This window comes from Acanthamoeba castellanii (genome assembly GCF_000313135.1).
Source record: "Acanthamoeba castellanii str. Neff unplaced genomic scaffold scf7180000084599, whole genome shotgun sequence".
NCBI classification, from domain to species: domain Eukaryota; phylum Discosea; order Longamoebia; family Acanthamoebidae; genus Acanthamoeba; species Acanthamoeba castellanii.
The window spans coordinates 614,784-632,203 of NW_004457442.1; the positions used below are offsets into that span (position 1 = coordinate 614,784).

The 17,420-nt window shown below is 64.0% G+C and overlaps 5 protein-coding genes across 5 annotated transcripts; 2 read left to right on the plus strand and 3 right to left on the minus strand.

The window, feature by feature from the left end:
* Positions 1-43: 43 nt before the first annotated feature.
* On the plus strand, positions 44-6,727 carry ACA1_060220 (U5 small nuclear ribonucleoprotein helicase, putative; the record flags this gene model as incomplete). Its single annotated transcript, XM_004339260.1, has 1 exon — positions 44-6,727. One exon carries the CDS (start codon positions 44-46, stop codon positions 6,725-6,727), a length of 6,684 nt encoding a protein of 2,227 aa, XP_004339308.1.
* Positions 6,728-8,274: 1,547 nt separating this feature from the next.
* ACA1_060230 (uncharacterized protein) lies at positions 8,275-10,020 on the plus strand (the record flags this gene model as incomplete). The annotated part of the gene is made up of 3 exons (XM_004339261.1): positions 8,275-8,397; positions 8,571-8,694; positions 8,789-10,020. 3 exons carry the CDS (start codon positions 8,275-8,277, stop codon positions 10,018-10,020), a joined length of 1,479 nt encoding a protein of 492 aa, XP_004339309.1.
* A 378-nt stretch (positions 10,021-10,398) lies between these two features.
* On the minus strand, positions 10,399-11,517 carry ACA1_060240 (uncharacterized protein; the record flags this gene model as incomplete). The annotated part of the gene is made up of 2 exons (XM_004339262.1): positions 10,399-11,283; positions 11,488-11,517. The coding sequence occupies 2 exons, from the start codon at positions 11,515-11,517 to the stop codon at positions 10,399-10,401; spliced, it is 915 nt and encodes a 304-aa protein (XP_004339310.1).
* Positions 11,518-11,683: 166 nt separating this feature from the next.
* ACA1_060250 (carbonate dehydratase, putative) lies at positions 11,684-13,361 on the minus strand (the record flags this gene model as incomplete). The annotated part of the gene is made up of 7 exons (XM_004339263.1): positions 11,684-11,814; positions 11,915-12,000; positions 12,124-12,311; positions 12,432-12,638; positions 12,683-12,854; positions 12,991-13,092; positions 13,201-13,361. The coding sequence occupies 7 exons, from the start codon at positions 13,359-13,361 to the stop codon at positions 11,684-11,686; spliced, it is 1,047 nt and encodes a 348-aa protein (XP_004339311.1).
* A 130-nt stretch (positions 13,362-13,491) lies between these two features.
* ACA1_060260 (RFX DNAbinding domain containing protein) lies at positions 13,492-17,361 on the minus strand (the record flags this gene model as incomplete). Its single annotated transcript, XM_004339264.1, has 12 exons — positions 13,492-13,925; positions 14,069-14,535; positions 14,666-14,777; positions 14,970-15,136; positions 15,381-15,479; positions 15,618-15,684; positions 15,856-15,938; positions 16,101-16,192; positions 16,540-16,709; positions 16,826-16,902; positions 17,114-17,203; positions 17,291-17,361. The coding sequence occupies 12 exons, from the start codon at positions 17,359-17,361 to the stop codon at positions 13,492-13,494; spliced, it is 1,929 nt and encodes a 642-aa protein (XP_004339312.1).
* Positions 17,362-17,420: the final 59 nt, after the last annotated feature.

A 17,420-nucleotide genomic window follows, 5' to 3' on the forward strand; every position in this document is an offset into this window, starting at 1 on the left:
ATCAACACCGGCCCTTCGTCATCATCGGCGCTGAACAAACAAAATGGGAGATGGCGGGGGTAAGGAGGAGTATTCCAAATTCGGGCAGTACGAGTACCGCTCCAATGCCAATCTCGTGCTCACTGCCGAGAATCGGCAACGAGTGAGCGAGCCCACCGGCGAGCCGGAAACGCTCTCGGGGCGCATCAGGCCCAACACATTCGGCGATCGCGCGCGGCCAGACAAGGTGCCCGGCGAGCTGCGCAAGCGGCTCGAGAAGATTCACAGCAAGCGCAAGCGCAGCGACAAGGATTCGACGGCCAGGCGGCCCAAGCAGGGCAAGGAGGACGTGCTGAGCGTGCTCGACATCTACGAGGGCTACCGCCCTAAGACCCGCGAGACACAGGCGGCCTACGAGCGGCTGCTCACCATCACGCAGCAGCTGCTGGGCGATCAGCCTGCCGATGTGCTGCGCGATGCCGCGAATGAGGTGCTCGCGGTGCTCAAGGACGAGACGGTACAGGGCATGGACAAGAAGAAGCGAGTGGAGGAGGTGCTGAATGTGATGAGCAACGAGAAATTTACGACCCTCGTCGACATTGGGAAGCACATCAACGATTTCACGGAGGAGGGGGAGGCCGCGCTGGAGAAGGACGAGCTCGATGAGAAGCATGGAGTACCGGTGGTCTTCGACGAGAGCGATTCCGACAGCGACGAGTTCGAGGACATCCTGCGCGACGACGAGGAGAGCGAGGACGAGGACGAAGGGGGCGAGGAGGCCCACATGGTCGAGACGCTCGAGGCCAAGGAGGGCGAGGGCTCCGACGAGGAGGGGGCCGTCGGCGCCGAGGGGGCCGAGGGGGGCGCCTCCGAGCTCGACCTCGATCCGCGGAAGATCGACGCCTTCTGGCTGCAGCGCGAGCTGGGCAAGTACTTCCGCGATGCGCACAGCTCGCAGGAGATGGCCGAGCAGGTGATGCAGATTTTGGGCGACAAGGAGGCCGACCCGCGCGAGTGCGAGAACCGGCTCGTGCTGCTGCTCGAGTACGACAAGTTTGATCTCATCAAGCTGCTGCTCCGCAATCGCTGGAAGATCGTCTACGCCATCCGCCTCGCCCTCGCCGCGGCCGACGACGCCGAGCGCGCCCAGATCGAGGAGGAGATGCGCGGGTCGCGCGCCCTGTCGGGCATCCTCGACGCCCTCACGGCGCGCACGTCGGCCTCGACGGCCGAGAAGAGCCGCGACGTCGAGCGCTCGATCCGCAAGGAGGCCCGCGCCCTGCTCGCCGGCGAGCGGCGCAAGAAGGGCGGCGGCGCGGGTGAGGAGGCGGCCTACGAGGGCGAGGGGCGGGCGCCCAAGCAGGTGCTCGACCTGGATTCGCTGAGCTTCGCGCAGGGCGGGCACCTGATGGCCAACCGGCAGTGCAAGCTGCCGCCGGGCTCGTTCCGGTCGCAGAAGAAGGGCTTCGAGGAGGTGTCGGTGCCGGCGCTCAAGCCGCCGCAGGTCAACGCGTCGGACCTGATCCCCATCAGCGCGCTCGACGACTGGGCGCAGGAGTGCTTCAAGAAGGACCCCGACATGAAGACGCTCAACCCGGTGCAGAGCCGCGTGTTCGAGGCCGCGTTCAAGTCGCACGAGAACATGCTCGTGTGCGCGCCGACGGGCGCCGGCAAGACGGTGGTGGCGCTGCTCACGATGCTGCACGAGATCGGGCTCAACCGGCGGGACGGGGAGCTCGACCTGGACAACTTCAAGATCGTCTACATCGCGCCGATGAAGTCGCTCGTGGCCGAGGTGGTGATCGACTTCACGCAGCGGCTCGAGGTCTACGGCATCAAGGTGCGCGAGCTGTCCGGCGACGTCAACCTCACCAAGGCGCAGATCAACGAGACGCAGGTGATCGTGACGACACCCGAGAAGTGGGACATCATCACGCGCAAGAGCGGCGACCGGACCTACACGCAGCTGGTGCGGCTCATCATCATCGACGAGATCCACCTCCTGCACGACGAGCGCGGCCCGGTGCTCGAGTCGATCGTGGCGCGCACCATCCGGCAGGTGGAGCAGACGCAGGAGATGATCCGGCTGGTGGGCCTCTCGGCCACGCTGCCCAACTACAAGGACGTGGCGGTGTTCCTGCGCGTGGACCTCGACCGCGGCCTGTTCACCTTTGACAACTCGTACCGGCCGGTGCCGCTCGAGCAGACCTACATCGGCATCACGGAGCGCAAGGCGCTCAAGCGCTTCCAGCTGATGAACGAGATCACCTACGAGAAGGTGATGAAGCAGGCCGGCGAGCACCAGGTGCTCGTGTTTGTGCACTCGCGCAAGGAGACCGGCAAGACGGCGCGCGCCATCCGCGACATGGCGCTGGCCAACGACACCATCGGGCGGTTCCTCGAGGAGCGCCAGGCCTCGCGCGAGATCCTGCAGAGCGAGGCCGAGGAGTCGACCAAGAACAAGGAGCTGCAGGACCTCCTGCCCTACGGCTTCGCCATCCACCACGCCGGCATGACCCGCTCCGACCGCACCCTCGTCGAGGACCTCTTCGTCGACGGCCACATCCAGGTACTCGTCTCCACGGCCACCCTGGCCTGGGGCGTCAACCTGCCGGCGCGCACGGTCATCATCAAGGGCACCCAGATCTACAACCCGGAGAAGGGCCGCTGGGTGGAGCTGTCGCCGCTCGACGTCATGCAGATGATCGGCCGCGCCGGCCGGCCGCGGTACGACAAGCTCGGGCAGGGCATCGTGATCACGTCGCACGGCGAGCTGCAGTACTACCTGTCGCTGCTCAACCACCAGCTGCCCATCGAGTCGCAGTTCATCGGGCAGCTGGCCGACAACCTCAACGCCGAGATCGTGCTCGGCACGGTGCAGAACGCGCGCGAGGCCGTCAACTGGCTGGGCTACACCTACCTCTACATCTGCATGCTCCGCAGCCCCAACCTCTACGGCATCTCGTGGGAGGAGGCCGACGAGGACAAGTTCCTCGAGCAGCGCCGCGCCGACCTCGTGCACACGGCCGCCACGGTGCTCGACCGGGCCAACCTGATCAAGTACGACCGCAAGACGGGCGCCTTCCAGGTGACCGACCTGGGCCGCGTAGCGTCGCACTTTTACGTGTCGCACGCCACCATCTCGACCTACAACGAGCACCTCAAGCCCACCATGTCCGACATCGAGCTCTTCCGCCTCTTCTCGCTCTCCGAGGAGTTCAAGTTCATCGCCGTGCGCGAGGAGGAGAAGGGCGAGCTCGAGAAGCTGCTCGCGCGTGTGCCCGTGCCGGTCAAGGAGACCATGGAGGAGCCCTCGGCCAAGGTCAACGTGCTGCTGCAGGCCTACGTGTCGCGCCTCAAGCTCGAGGGCTTCGCGCTCGTGTCCGACATGGTCTACGTCACGCAGTCGGCCGGCCGGCTCATGCGCGCCATCTTCGAGATCGTGCTGCGCCGCGGGTGGGCCGCGCTCGCGCTCAAGGCCCTCAACCTGTGCAAGATGATCGACAAGCGCATGTGGGCCTCGCAGACGCCGCTGCGCCAGTTCCGCAGCATCCCGGAGGCCATCCTCAAGAAGCTCGAGCGCAAGGACTTCCCCTTCGAGCGCCTGTACGACCTCAACAGCCAGGAGATCGGCGAGCTCATCCGCTACCCGCAGCAGGGCAAGCCCATCTACCGCCTCGTCCACAAGTTCCCGCGCCTCGACCTCTCGGCCACCGTGCAGCCCATCACCCGCTCGCTCCTCCGCGTCGACCTCACCCTCAGCCCCGACTTTGAGTGGGACCCCGAGTTCCACGGCTTTGCCGAGGGCTTCTGGGTCGTCGTCGAGGACGTCGACTCGGAGCAGATCCTGCACCACGAGTACTTCCTCCTCAAGCAGCGCTTCGTCGACGAGGAGCACTACATCGACTTCACCATCCCGCTCTACGACCCGCTGCCCCCGCAGTACTACGTGCGCGTCGTCTCCGACCGCTGGCTGGGCGCCGAGACCCTGCTCCCCATCTCCTTCCGCCACCTCATCCTCCCCGAGAAGTACCCGCCCCACACCGAGCTCCTCGACCTCCAGCCGCTCCCCGTCTCGGCCCTCGACAACCCGGCCTTCGAGGCCCTCTACGAGCCCCTCTTCGACCACTTCAACGCCATCCAGACCCAGGCCTTCAACGCCCTCTACACCCGCGACGACAACGTGCTCCTCGCCGCGCCCACCTCCTCCGGCAAGACCATCTGCGCCGAGTTCGCCCTCCTCAAGCTCCTCAACGACCAGGCCGCCGGCCGCAAGGGACCCCACGTGCGCGCCGTCTACGTCGCGCCCGTGCAGGCCCTCGTCACCGAGCGCCTCGCCGACTGGCAGCGCCGCTTCGGCGACCAGGGCGGCCTCGGCCGCACCGTGGTCGAGCTCACGGGCGACACCGCGCAGGACCTCAAGCTGCTGGAGCAGGGCGAGATCATCCTCAGCACGCCCGAGCGCTGGGACGTCATCTCGCGCCGCTGGAGCCAGCGCAAGAACGTGCAGAACGTCGATCTCTTCATCATCGACGAGCTCCACCTCATCGGCGGCGACAACGGCCCCACGCTCGAGATCATCACCTCGCGCATGCGCTACATCGCCTCGCAGGTCGACCGCAAGATCCGCATCGTCGCCCTCGCCGCCTCGCTCGCCGGCGCGCGCGACCTGGGCGAGTGGATCGGCACCACGCCCCAGTCGCTCTTCAACTTCCACCCGAGCGTGCGGCCCGTCCCGCTCGAGATCCACATGCAGGGCTTCGACCACCCGCACTACAACGCGCGCCTGCTCGCCATGAGCAAGCCCGTCCTCTACTACATCGCCCACCACGGCGCCCCGCAGAAGCGCACCGGCAAGGCCCTCACCTCGGGCAGGGACGTCATGGACGTCGCCGCCGCCGACGACGACGCATCCGCCACGACGAAGAAGCCGTACTCGCGCGAGGCCCGGCCGGTGATCATCTTCGTGCCGTCGCGCAAGCAGGCGCTGGCGACGGCGCACGAGCTGCGCACGTTCGCCAACTCGCTCGAGGAGCCGCTCAACTTTGTGCACTGCGCGGCGGGCGACATGGACTCGTACCTGGAGGCGTGCCAGTCCAAGTCGCTCAAGGAGGCGCTGCAGTCGGGCATCGGCCTGTTCCACGGGCAGCTAGAGCCCATCGAGCGCAAGGTGGTGGAGACGCTGTTCAGCTCGGGCGCCATCCAGGTGGTGATCGCGACGCACGACATGTGCTGGAGCATGGGCGGCATGGCGGCGCACCTGGTGGTGATCATGGGCACCTCCTACTTCGAGGGCCGCGAGCACCGCTACGCCGACTACCCGATCACCGACCTGCTGCAGATGATCGGCCGCGCGCACCGGCCGGCCGGCGCGGGCCACGCGGTGGCGGCGGTGCTGTGCCACGCGGCCAAGAAGGACTTTTACAAGAAGTTCCTGTTCGAGCCGCTGCCGGTGGAGTCGCACCTGGACCACTTCCTGCACGACCACATGAACGCCGAGATCGTGACGCGCACGGTGGAGAACAAGCAGGACGCCGTGGACTACCTCACGTGGACGCTGCTCTACCGCCGCCTCACGCAGAACCCCAACTACTACAACCTCACGGGCGTGTCGCACCGGCACCTGTCCGACCACCTCTCCGAGCTCGTCGAGAACACGCTCGCCGACCTGGAGACCTCCAACTGCATCGCCGTGGAGAACGACATGGACCTGGCCCCGCTCAACCTGGGCATGATCGCCGCCTACTACTACATCCGCTACACCACCATCGAGCTCTTTGCCTCGTCGCTCAAGGCCAAGACCAAGCTGCGCGGCCTCGTCGAGATCCTCTCCTACGCGTCCGAGTACGACAAGGTGGGCCTGCGCCACAAGGAGGCCGCCCTGCTTGAGCGGCTGGCCAAGCACATGCCCATGAAGATCACCGACGTCAAGTTCACCGACGCCCACACCAAGACCAACCTCCTCCTCCAGGCCCACTTCTCGCGCCACCGCCTCGCCACCGCCGACCTCGTCTCCGACCAGAAGCTCCTCGTCAAGGAGGCGCCCCGCCTCATCCAGGCCATGGTCGACGTCATCTCCTCGTCGGGCTGGCTCAAGCCGGCCATCGCCGCCATGGAGCTCACCCAGATGGTCACCCAGGCCGTGTGGGACTCGGACCCGGTGCTCAAGCAGCTGCCCCACTTCACCGACGACGTCCTCAAGCGCTGCGCCGCCCGCGGCATCGAGAACGTGTTCGACCTCATCGACCTCGACGACGCCGACCGCCGCGCGCTCCTCCAGATGACCAACAAGCAGCTCGCCGACGTCGCCCGCGTCTGCAACGCCTACCCCAACATCGAGCTCGAGTACGCCCTCGACGGCCTCGACAAGGACAACGCCGTCGTCGCCCCCGGCGAGTCGGTCGTCGTCTCCGTGAGCCTCGAGCGCGAGGACGACAGCGGCGGCGTCGTCGTGGCGCCCCACTTCCCCGAGAAGCGCCTCGAGGGCTGGTGGCTCGTCGTCGGCGACCCCAAGAACAACCTCCTCCTCTCCATCAAGCGCCTCACCGTCAAGCAGAAGGCCAAGGTCCAGCTCGACTTCACCGCCCCCGACGCGCCCGGCCGCCACTCCTACGTCCTCTACTTCATCTCCGACTCGTGGACCGGTTGCGACCAGGAGTACGAGCTCGACCTCACCGTCGACCCCAACGCCGCCTCCGCCGCCGGCGCCGGCGACGACGACGAGGAAGGCGACAACATGGAGGAGTGAAGACCCCCCTTCCCCCATCTCACGTGTATGTAATCCCCGAAGAACAAGGCCAACCGAACCACAACTACTTGGCGCTTTTGCCCTCATCCTTCTTTCTCGCGAGGAGGTCAGAGGGTCGGGGGGGGGGCAAGGGGGGCAGGGGGCGGGGAGGCGGGTGGTGGTCGCACGAAGACCCGGGTGGTGCAGGCGGCACCTGGTCCGTGTGTGTCGCACACACGCCACCGAGAGAGTCGCACGGGAACCAGCCTACTGCATTCCCGAGATGTTTGCCGCAGCCGTGCCACGGAAACAGAGGCAACACAGGAATGCAAGGAACGATGGAGTTTGCCGATTTTCCTCTTCCTCCTGCGGAGTGGTGGCTCCGCGTGATGGGAGTGGCAGGCCCACACCCACGAACCCGCGCTCCTCCACTGCCCTCCTTCTCTTTGTGTGTGTGCCGGCAACGCTGCCTCTCGTACGAGTGCTCCTCTTCCTTCCCCACCCCCTCCTCCACGATCACCATCAGCGCGATCGTGTGAGCTCTGCACTTGTTTCCTCTGGTCCCCTTCGCTCTTCCTCTCCCCACCCACTACTGGTCACCTTCTTCCGCGCACAAGTGTGCACCATGTCCTCCTCTTCTCCCGCCCTCGCCGCCCTCGTACCAGAGAAACAATGCGAACTCGAGCAGACCCAGCCACGGGCTGCAACCCCACAGCAACAGCAACCACTCCAACAACAGCAGCCCCAGTCTCCTCCCTTGGCCGCCCTAGTCGAGTCCCCGCCGTCGTCACCGGTGAGTAGTCTCTCCTCGCCTCTCCTCTCCTCTCCCACACACAGATTCACACTCCCTGAACCGCAGATCTTAGTGTAGCAACTCACTTCAACCATAACAATCGATCTATCTATCTATCTATTTATTTATGTTTCTTCTTCAAGGAGCTGCTGCCCAAGAGAGGCGCACGGAAGGGTCGCCAGTGCGACGCCTGCCACACGACCGAAACGCCCATGTGGCGCCGAGGTACACCCCCACCCCCACCCTCTGCTCCCCTCTTGCGGGAAGCCACACAGAAGACTAAAGGACGGCTTTTCGGCGAAGGGCCAGGGGGCAAGGGTACTCTGTGCAACGCATGCGGTGTACGCTGGAGCCTGCGCAAGAAGCGACCCCCAAGGTATGCCACCACCCCACCCACACCGGCCCTCGCTTCTGCGGTGTTCGTTGCGTTCGCTCCGGAGCTTGCTGCGCGGTTAAAAAGAAAGTTGCAATAATGCTGCCCGGATATATATATCGTACCATTCAAAACTCCGCACCGGAATTTAAGGCGGAAGTTATCTCTGGAATGACTGTCGCGACGGAACGGAGGGGGAAATTGCCAGGTTCCATTTCGCTGATGTCGACATGGTTACGCTGGGCTTTTTGTTTTCAACTCCTCACTTCGTCCCTCCTGAGCACCACCCTGAACCCCGCTCTGCTCCACTTGTTTCCGTATCGCAGGCCCGGACTTGAAGGCGAAGCCGGTGGCGAAGCGCTCTCCCCACTCCCCGACTCGGACGACCCGGCCGCTGGCAGCATGCTCGACGACGAGGCCACCGACCCCGCCATCGCCGCCCTCCGCTCCAAGCGGGAGAGCGATAAGGCACGCCCCCACCTCTGCCTTCCCCATCGCTACATATTCAAAAAAAAAAAAAAAATAGTATTCTTATTGTTGACCTCCTACACTGCCCCCTCCACATACTTTTTTTTTTTGCATCTTTTCTCCTCCTTTTGCAAGTGTGGTGTAGTGGGTTGTGTGTGGTGGCTAACATGGGAGATAAATAATGTCGTCTCTCTCTGCGTGGTGCTGCCTGGCGGTGGGACGGGGTGCAGCAAGACTACTACTACTGCCGCTACTGCGACAAGACGTGGCCGCTCAACTACTTCAGGAACAGTCAGCAGTTCGGCGCCCACTGCAGCAACTGCAGCCGCAAGAAGCGACCCTCGCCCAACGGCGGTACGTAGCCACTTGACACTTGCCCGCCATTGTAACCGGCCACGCCCGTCAACAGTGCTTGGGCTCACGTATGGGGTGGTGGGCGCGCGTGCAGAGACGGACGCGGTGGTGGCCAAGCCCAAGAGGGAGCGCCGTGACCGCAAGAGGGTGAAGCGGGAGCCCATTCCGGCGGCCCCGTACTGGAGCGAGGGCGACGCGAGCGCCTCGCCCACGGCATCCCCGGCCTCGTCACGAGCGTCGTCCGCCTTCACCTCTTCGCCGCCCACCTCTTCGATGATGCCCACATCGCCCTCGTCGTCGTCGTCGGCGTCACGCAAGCGGGAGCGCGACCACAGCAGCGAAGGCGCCATGACCAAGCGCAGGTCGAAGCACCACAACAACGGCGCCATCTCCAAGAGCGCGCGTAGAGGCCACCACCACCACCACCACCATCAGGCCACCATCAGCAACGCCTCGAGAAGCGGCAGCGGCAGCAGCGGCAGCAGCGGGGGCGACAGCGACGGGGAGGAGGACGATGAGGGTGACGACGACGAGGGCGCGTGGGAGCGGCTGTTCGAGAAGCTGAAGGGGAACAGCGCGGGGCAGGTGGTGGCCACCACCACCACCACGGCGCCTGCCGCGGTGTCGCGGGTGCTGAGCGAGGAGGAGCGGCGGCGCGAGGTGGAGTTGCTCGAGAAGGAGGTGACGCTGCTGCGGTACCAGGTGCGGCTCAAGGAGCACTGGCACAAGAAGAGCCTCAAGGAGGTCAAGCACAACATGGAGGAGGAGCTCCACGAGCTGCAGAAGGACCTCATCTACTCGTTCGAGGTGGCCCAGGCCTGCATCAAGCTCGAGCTCGAGTCCAACGAGAAGGAGGAGACCCAGGTCCTCCTGGCCTTCGCCCGCCACATCTCCCTCCCGCCCACCCCGCAGCCCCAGTCGCCCCAACAGCGCCAGCAGCAGCTCCAGCAGCAGTCGAGGGACAGCGCGAGCGCGAGCGAGGCGGGGAGCACGAGCAGCAGCGGGACGTGCACGCCGTGCCACGACAACCTGGACAAGCTGCGGCAGGACGGGGAGCAGCTGCGACGGAGCTGCACCCAGCAGCTGGCCAAGCTCAAGACGGAGCTCGAGCAGCAGTTCAACGCCAAGGAGGAGATCTTCATGCGCATGCTGGGCGAGACCAAGACCCACTTCTCCGCCTCCACCCAGCGCCTGCGCAAGAAGATCACCGAGATCGAGTCCATCATCGGCACCCTCCGAACGCCGGCGGCCTCCGATATCGCCTCGCCGTCGCCACCGGCCTCCAAGATCGCCCCGCCGGCGCTGAGTGCCGCCACATGTCAGTGATCGAACGACACGCCAAACGCGTTCGCGCCTCTCCTCGCCCCTCCTCTCCTCCACCGAAGCTCCGAGTGTTGATAGTAACCACCCCCCGCCACGAGTGTACATACCCGTCACGCCGACCCACGAGCGAGCGAACGAAAACATGCAGCCGGATTCACACGTCAGCGACGCCGTGGCCCCTCTGCATGGCGACCAAGGGACCGCCGACGGAGCTGAGCAATGCACATACTTACTGCCGCCAGCAGCACACCACCCCCACCAGCATCAAAGACAATGCGCGCGCCCGCATGCCTCACAGCTGTTTACATAGCTGTTCTTGTATAATTTATTTATTCGCTTTACCCCGCCGTAAGCGTGTAGTTTGTTGTTGGCATGATTACATTACTGGCGCTCCTTTCGCTCCTCGTTGTCACGCGATTCCCGCCCGCGGTCATCGTCTCTCCGCCGCCTGTCCCGCTCTCTGTCGCGATCGCGTTCTCGGTCGTCGCGGTGCCGCCTGCGACGCTCTCTGTCTCTGTCTCTTTCCCTGTCCCTGTCCCGATCGCGTTCTCGGGTACTGTCCCTGTCTCGGTCGCGCGCACCGTTCCGATCCCGGTCGCGCTCGCGGTCACGGCGTTCCGAATCGGGCTTGCCTTCGGCCTTCCTCTCCCTTTCGTCGGCGCGCTCACGGCTGCCGGCCTTGTCCTTCTCCTCCCTGCTGGCCGGCCCCTCCTCCTTCTCCTTCCTTTTGTCCTTCTTCTCCTTCTCCTTCTCGCTGTCTTCGTCTTGGTCGGAGGAGCTTTCCGATGATGAGGCGGCGAAGAATGCCGAGAGCTTCATCTCCTTTTTGTTCTTCTTCTTCGTTTTCGTCGTCTTCTCCTTTTTGTCCTTCTTCCTGCGCTTCCTCTTCTTCCTGTTCCTCTCCGAGTCGTCCGACGACGACGAGTCCTCCGAGGAGGAGTCGGACGACGACGAAGCGGACGACGAGGAAGAGCCCCTCCTCCTCTTCCTCCTCTTCTTGCTCTTCCTGTCCTTCCTGTCCTTCTTTCGGTCCTCGTCCCGCTTCTTGATGACGTGCTGGCGGTTCTCGTCGAGCTCGGCGCGCCAGTCCTTCTGCATGTTGTTCTCCCACTCCTCGAGGGCCTTGCTGGTCTTGTTCTGTTCGGCCATCATGCTCTTGACCTCGTCCCACGACGGCCTCGGGCGATTCAGGTAGTCCCGAATCGAAGGCCCGCTCGACTCCACGGGGCCTGATTGGCGAGCGAGAACCATCGGGTTGATGTACCCCTGGGCACAGTCAGAACGGCGCGTGGTGCACCACTACTGTTACTCGTGCCCAGTGCCCTCTCTGCCCCCCCCCCAATCCGTGGTCCAATTCTCCGTTCTACTTCTTGTGTGAACACCACTACACCGCCTTGTTCCATTTGACTCGAATTTGATGTGTGTGGAGTGGTGAGCTGGGCGTAGAGGGTGGTGCGGAAGGTGGCGTACCTGCGGCTGGAAGCCCCGACGCTTTCCCATCTCTCGCAGACGTGTGATGTGCGGCAGCGGACGAAAAAGAAAATGTATTTTCCTAATTTCTTTATTCATTAACCGTGCATAGCAACCTCAGAGTTGATGCTTTTGTACACGAGGGACGCCGCGGGCACGGCCCGCAAGCAAGACGACACGGCAGAGCCTGTTGGGCTCAGTTGCCGGCCCGCAGCTCCATCTCCTCGGGGTGGGCCATGGGGTGGTTCTTCTTGGCCTTGCCCAGCACGTAGGAGCCCAGGCCGACCACCACGATGCCCGCCACCACCACGCCCACGAAGATCCAGCCTAGCCGCGTGCGTCCACCCACATCACCCGCCCACACCATCAGCACTTAAGAAAGCTGTTTTTGCGAGATCTACATTGCAGCGGGCGGGCACAGCGGTACCGGCTTCCTTGGAGAGCTTGTTGTCGTCGAGGTTGCTGAAGGGGACGAAGGCCTTGATGCGGCGACCATTCAGCGGCTGCGTGGGTCTGTCGTCCCGTCGTCGTAATGACATGGCATGACATGATGTAAGCCACCACCCTCGTCAGACACGCATGGCGGATCGTGGTGCCCTTCCCCTCCCGGTGCGAGAAGAGGAAAGGGGTGGGTACCGTGCGTTGTGGTGGAGCAGGTCGGCGAAGACCTTGAGCTGGGCGGGCGAGGCGGGCAGGATGCGGCGCGCGAGGACGTAGCTGGCGTCCTCCGTGCAGGGCGGGCTCGTCAGCGACCCGAGCAGCGAGTAGTACCCCTCGGCGAACGACTCCGCCACCAGGCTCGCCAGATCAAACTCCAACGGGACCTGCCACCCGACCACCACCACCAGCAGCAGCAGCCACCACGAGATGTGCGAGAAATTCATTAATTCGTGGCCCGCACGCGGCCTGAAAGAGCGGAGAGATGTGGGTGAGCGGGTGCGTACGTAGCTGGAGGTGGTGTTGATGGGCAGGTAGGGGATGAGGGAGTCGAGGAATCCGCTGCTCGCGTGGGAGGTGTTGAAGGAGATGACGGCCACAGCCACCTGCTTCTTCGAGGTGTGGTGGTAGAGGTAGACGGACAGGTCCGGCCGGTAACCTTGGAAGGTGAACTCCGACGGCGCGTGGAAGGCCAGAGAGCTCAGGTAGAACACCTGCAACACGCAACCGCCCACCACCACCACCACCACCCACGGACTATGAGCCAAATACACCGGTGCCGCCATTCACCGGCGCACTCGGAACAGCACGCGGTAAGTGGTGTCGCGGGGCGTGCCTTGTGCTCGAAGGGGCCACCGGTGACGGTAGAGCCGGGCGCCCAGTCCATTCGGAGCGAATGGGGAGACGACACCATCTGCGTCTTTCCCGTCCTGCGCCCCTCCCACCACAACAACAAGGGTGGCAAAGAGCGAAAAACGAAAAGTAAGCGACGCGTAGAGAAAAAAGGTCCCCAACCTTCGTTCTTTTGATGGGGGGGGGGTGACGAAAGGAGGCGTGGCCACGTACGTGCTGCCCTCATCGGCGAATGGATTCACGATGTCGAACGAAAGGGGACCCATGTTGTAGTCCATGGTCACGTAGCGAATGTCCACAGGCGCTTGCAAGGCCCTATCCCCCCCCCCAACAACGCGTGCCGAAAAAAATGCATCGGCATCATCAACAAAAAGCGGAACGGGGGGGGGAGTAATAGAACGAATAAAAACGAAGAAGGAGTACCCCTGGGAGCACTTGGCGTATTCGACGCAGAGATCGCCCCAAACCTCGGGTCCGTTTTCGGTGCCCTCGTCATAGCTCCACATGGCGCACTGGCCCAGGGCGCCACCGGCAAGGACGACGACCAGAGCGATCGCGAGGCCCACCTTCAACAGCAGCTGCATCTTCTTCGTTCTTCTTCTGTGTAGGGGCTCGTTGCTACGAACTTCTCCGGGCCTGAGAAAACGGAATGCCCCCCCCCCCAAATTACCAAGACGTCGCTTCTTTCTTTTGGCTGCCGCCAGCTGTCCGACGTCAGCTCCCAGACGACGGGCCGCACAGGATGTTCTCCAGCCGCATGGCCGCTGGCCCTCCAGCAGCACTAGCTGGTTGGTCGTCGTCGTGGTCGTCGTTGTTGCCGGCCTCGTGTGCTGCGGCTGATGCTGGTGGCACCGCGGCGGGTGGTCGCGGAGAGGTGGCTGCGAGGAAGGCGCGCAGGTGGCGCATGCGGGCGGTGTACTTGTCGCGCACGCCCCGCCACGGGGCCGATCGCGAGAAGAAGGGCGAGACGCGGGCCAGCACTCGCGCCACGCCGTCCCAGGCGTGCATCTGGACCAGCACGTTGAGCACCATCTCGACCACCGGCTGCGACGTGAAGTGGTCGAAAATGGGCCTCTCCTCGAGCAGCCCCACGCACGTCCACGCCACCTCCAGCGCCTCCTCCCGCCGACCCTGGCACCAAAACACCTCTGGCGCACACACACCACACACCACACACACACACACACACAGAGAGAGAGAGAGAGAGAGGGCGATGAGACCAAGGACTGTGAGCAATATACACACACGACTACACGACTACACGTACGCTGATGGGGGGGGGGCATAGTACCGGCGCGTAGGCTCTCAAAGTGGAAGATGCCGAGGGCGTGCAGGTTAGCAGAGGCGAAGCCCTGCTGGCGGAGCTCGCCGAGAGCGGCGCTGGCGTTGTCGAGCACGGGGAGGAGGACCTCGAGGTCGGCGGCGCTCTGTAGGACCGCCGATGCGAACGGATAGCTGGGCATGCGCAAGTTGCGGGGCGACTGGAGCCTGCCCAAGGCGGCGGCGCGGACGGGCGGCCGTGCCCTTTCTGCTTCTCTTTCGGCTTCGAAGTCGGAGTGGTCCTGTCTGGGTTCCTGGTCGGCCGTGAGGAGGTTGTGGATGGAGAGCGGGTTGGTGCGGGTGCTGCTGCGGGACTCACGCGATGCGCACGCTGACGAGGAGGACTCCTCCTCGGCGGCGGCGGCGGCGGCGGCGACGACGTGGAGAAGCCGGTGGTCGCTGAGGTCGAACTGATATCGGTCCGGGGTGCACCCCGCTCTGCAGGCGCGCCTCACAGCGTGAGCAATTGGGGGGAGGGGGTGCGAGGCAGGCGGAGCTCGAGTGTGGCGGTTGTGAGCTGAGAGGGTGGTGGCTGGTGGTGGCCGGTGGTGCATGTCATAGGGCATACCGGTACTGGTAGATGGACTTCATGAGCACGCCCACGCAGTGGAAGCACACGACGAGCTTCTTCTGGGCCACGAAGGGCAGGTGGAACTTCTCGGCCAGGTACTGCGGCGACCCTGCACGCGGACGATGCGCGTTCATTGTCGGTGGTGGTGCTGCTGCTGGTGGTGGTGGTGGTGGTGGTGGTGGTGGTGGTGGTGGTGGTGGTGGTGGTGCTGGTGGTGGTGGTGGTTGAGCACGCACCCCTCCGGAGAGGGGGGGGGGCACGAGGAGGAGGAGCATGAGGGTGGGTGGGTGGGTGGGCGCACTGTCGAGGCCGGAGTAGTAGGGGTGCTGGCCGAGGGCCTCGAACTCCTGGCCATCGACGGCCGAGTACCACGTGGAGGTCAACAGGCACTGGAGGTAGGTGAACGAATTGACGGCCCCCAGCGAGCGGCACATCTGCATCGACAGCGTGATGTAGTACGTCGACAACCTGGCGCGGTACCCCCGCACGCACCACCCCGCACCACCCACCAAATCGACCAACAACGCCACCGTCACCGTCGTCGTCGCGGGTTGGTTGGTTGGTTGGTTGGTTGGTTGGTTGGTTGGTTGGTTGGTTGGTTGGTTGGTTGGTTGGTTGGTTGGTTGGTCGATCAGCAGGGCAGAGCCAGGAGGGAGTGGGTTGAGAGAGAGAGAGAGAGAGTGAGTGAGAGAGAGAGAGTAGGTGGTCACACCTGTGTGCCTCTTCGGGGGATTCGCAGAAGAAGCGCGTGAGGGCGGGTATACGCTCGAGTGCCTGGGCCACGCTGTAGTCGGCCACGTCGAAGATGTCCCTGTACCGCAGCAGCAGCAGCCACGCGAACCCGCCCCTCAATGAAACTCATATGTAGCCAGCAAGGTAAAGGGAATGCGATACACGCGTACGCGCAGTGGTGGTGGCTGGTGGTGGTGGTGGTGGCAGAAAGCGGTACCCAAGATGGTCCCGCGCCTTCTCGTAGAAATCGCGGGCCACGTCCATCTGGCCCTGCAGGAGCGCTCCTTTCCCCCGCCCACCACCACCGCCGCCGCCGCCGCCAGACGGGCGAGCCGAAAGACGTAAGCTCGCGCGTGAGTGCGGGGCGCCACCACCTCCGGAGACTGCTGAGACCCGAAGGCGGACGGATGCGAGGAGGTGCACGAGTGGGGGGGGGGGTGGCGGCGGCGGTGTACCCATGGAGGAGGCGAAGAGCACGTTGAAGGACAGGGGCGAGCGCTCTTTGTCGCCCTCGGAAGTGCACATCAGGTGCAGTACGCTATCGGCGGACCGTACCCCCGATCAGCCATAAAGGGAATAAGAACCCATAAGAACCAATACAATAAGAATGATAATGATAATAGGAAAAGAATAATAAGCCCACACACGACAAGGGAGGATGCTGTGTGCGTGGTCGGGGGGGGGGAGGTGGTGCACACACTTGCTGCTGTCGAGAGCGGCCGGGTTGAGCGGGGTGGCCACCCAGTACTCGTTGCGGTAGGTCTCCGTGAATCTCATCGCTTGGCTCGCCACCTACACACGCGACGTCCGCCCGCGATATTGGAACGCGTGAGACCACAGGGAGATAGGGCGACACGCCACACGCCACACGCCACACGCCACACGCCACACGCCACGCCACACGCCACACGCCACACGCCACCCCACTCGTTTGTGCATTATGGCCACAAGCGCGGCACATGAAGAATGGGGGAAGAGGGGAGCGTGTGCTTACATCGAGGTGAGCGTTGGCGTTCCAGAGGTGCAACGGTCGTTGCGTGTAGCGATTCTGTCGGTGCGTGGTGTGTCGTGGATGAGGCTGCTAGCCGGCGGGCCGTGCTCCCATGTGCAGCGACGGCTAGGTAAGGAGGAGAGCGCACCCACGAGGTCGGCTGAGTGCGTGATGGGTTGGTTGCCTCGACGAGGACTAGTCCCTCCCGGGGGCGCTTCCGATGGGCTGCCGCGGCACCACCGCGCGACGTCGTGGCCGTGGTGGTTGTGGAGCGCCAGGTGATGTTGGTGTAGTGATTCTCGGCATCCCCGCGCTTACCTGCGCGCCCAGCACGCGGGGAGGGGTCAGTCGCTCACTAGCGCCAGCTAAAGTGAAGGCACGTCCAGCCATCATGATGCATAGCATGGGGGGGGGGCAAGAAAGAGGGGACGCACCTATGCGGCGCGAGGAGACATGCGGGAACACCGAGAGGAGGAGCTTGCCAAAGGCCGAAGACGTGGTAGGCTGAATGCTGCACACGTGTGGCGTGCGCCACCCCGCACCACGCGAGCATCACAACGAATGACGAGTGAGTGAATGAAGAGGGGGGACTTCATTTAACGACACTCATCCTCATCCGACGCTGCTCAACGCCAACGCCGCTGTGGTGTGTGAGCCCGCCCAATGTGCTGGTGTGTGTGTGTGTATATCAGAGCATAGCGCATCGAGGTGGAAGGACGCACCGGTTGTCCTTGCAGAAGGCGACGTAGTGGGCGTGCACCTCACGCTTGGGTACCGTGGCCCCCTCGCGGGGCTCCATGGCGTTCTCCAGCCTGGAGGCGAGAAAGAAAAACGGGCCAGGCTGGAGAAAAGAAAAGAAAAGAAAAAACACAGTGTAGAGGGGGTGAGTGTGACGGTACCATTGGAAGATGATGGGGGCGGCCTTGTCCTTGGGGATGCTCCAGGCCCACGGGCACTCGGCCTCACTCATCGTATGTGCCATAACAGGGGCTCTGTTCTTCTTTGCTGCTCCGAGGACCACGTGCTAGT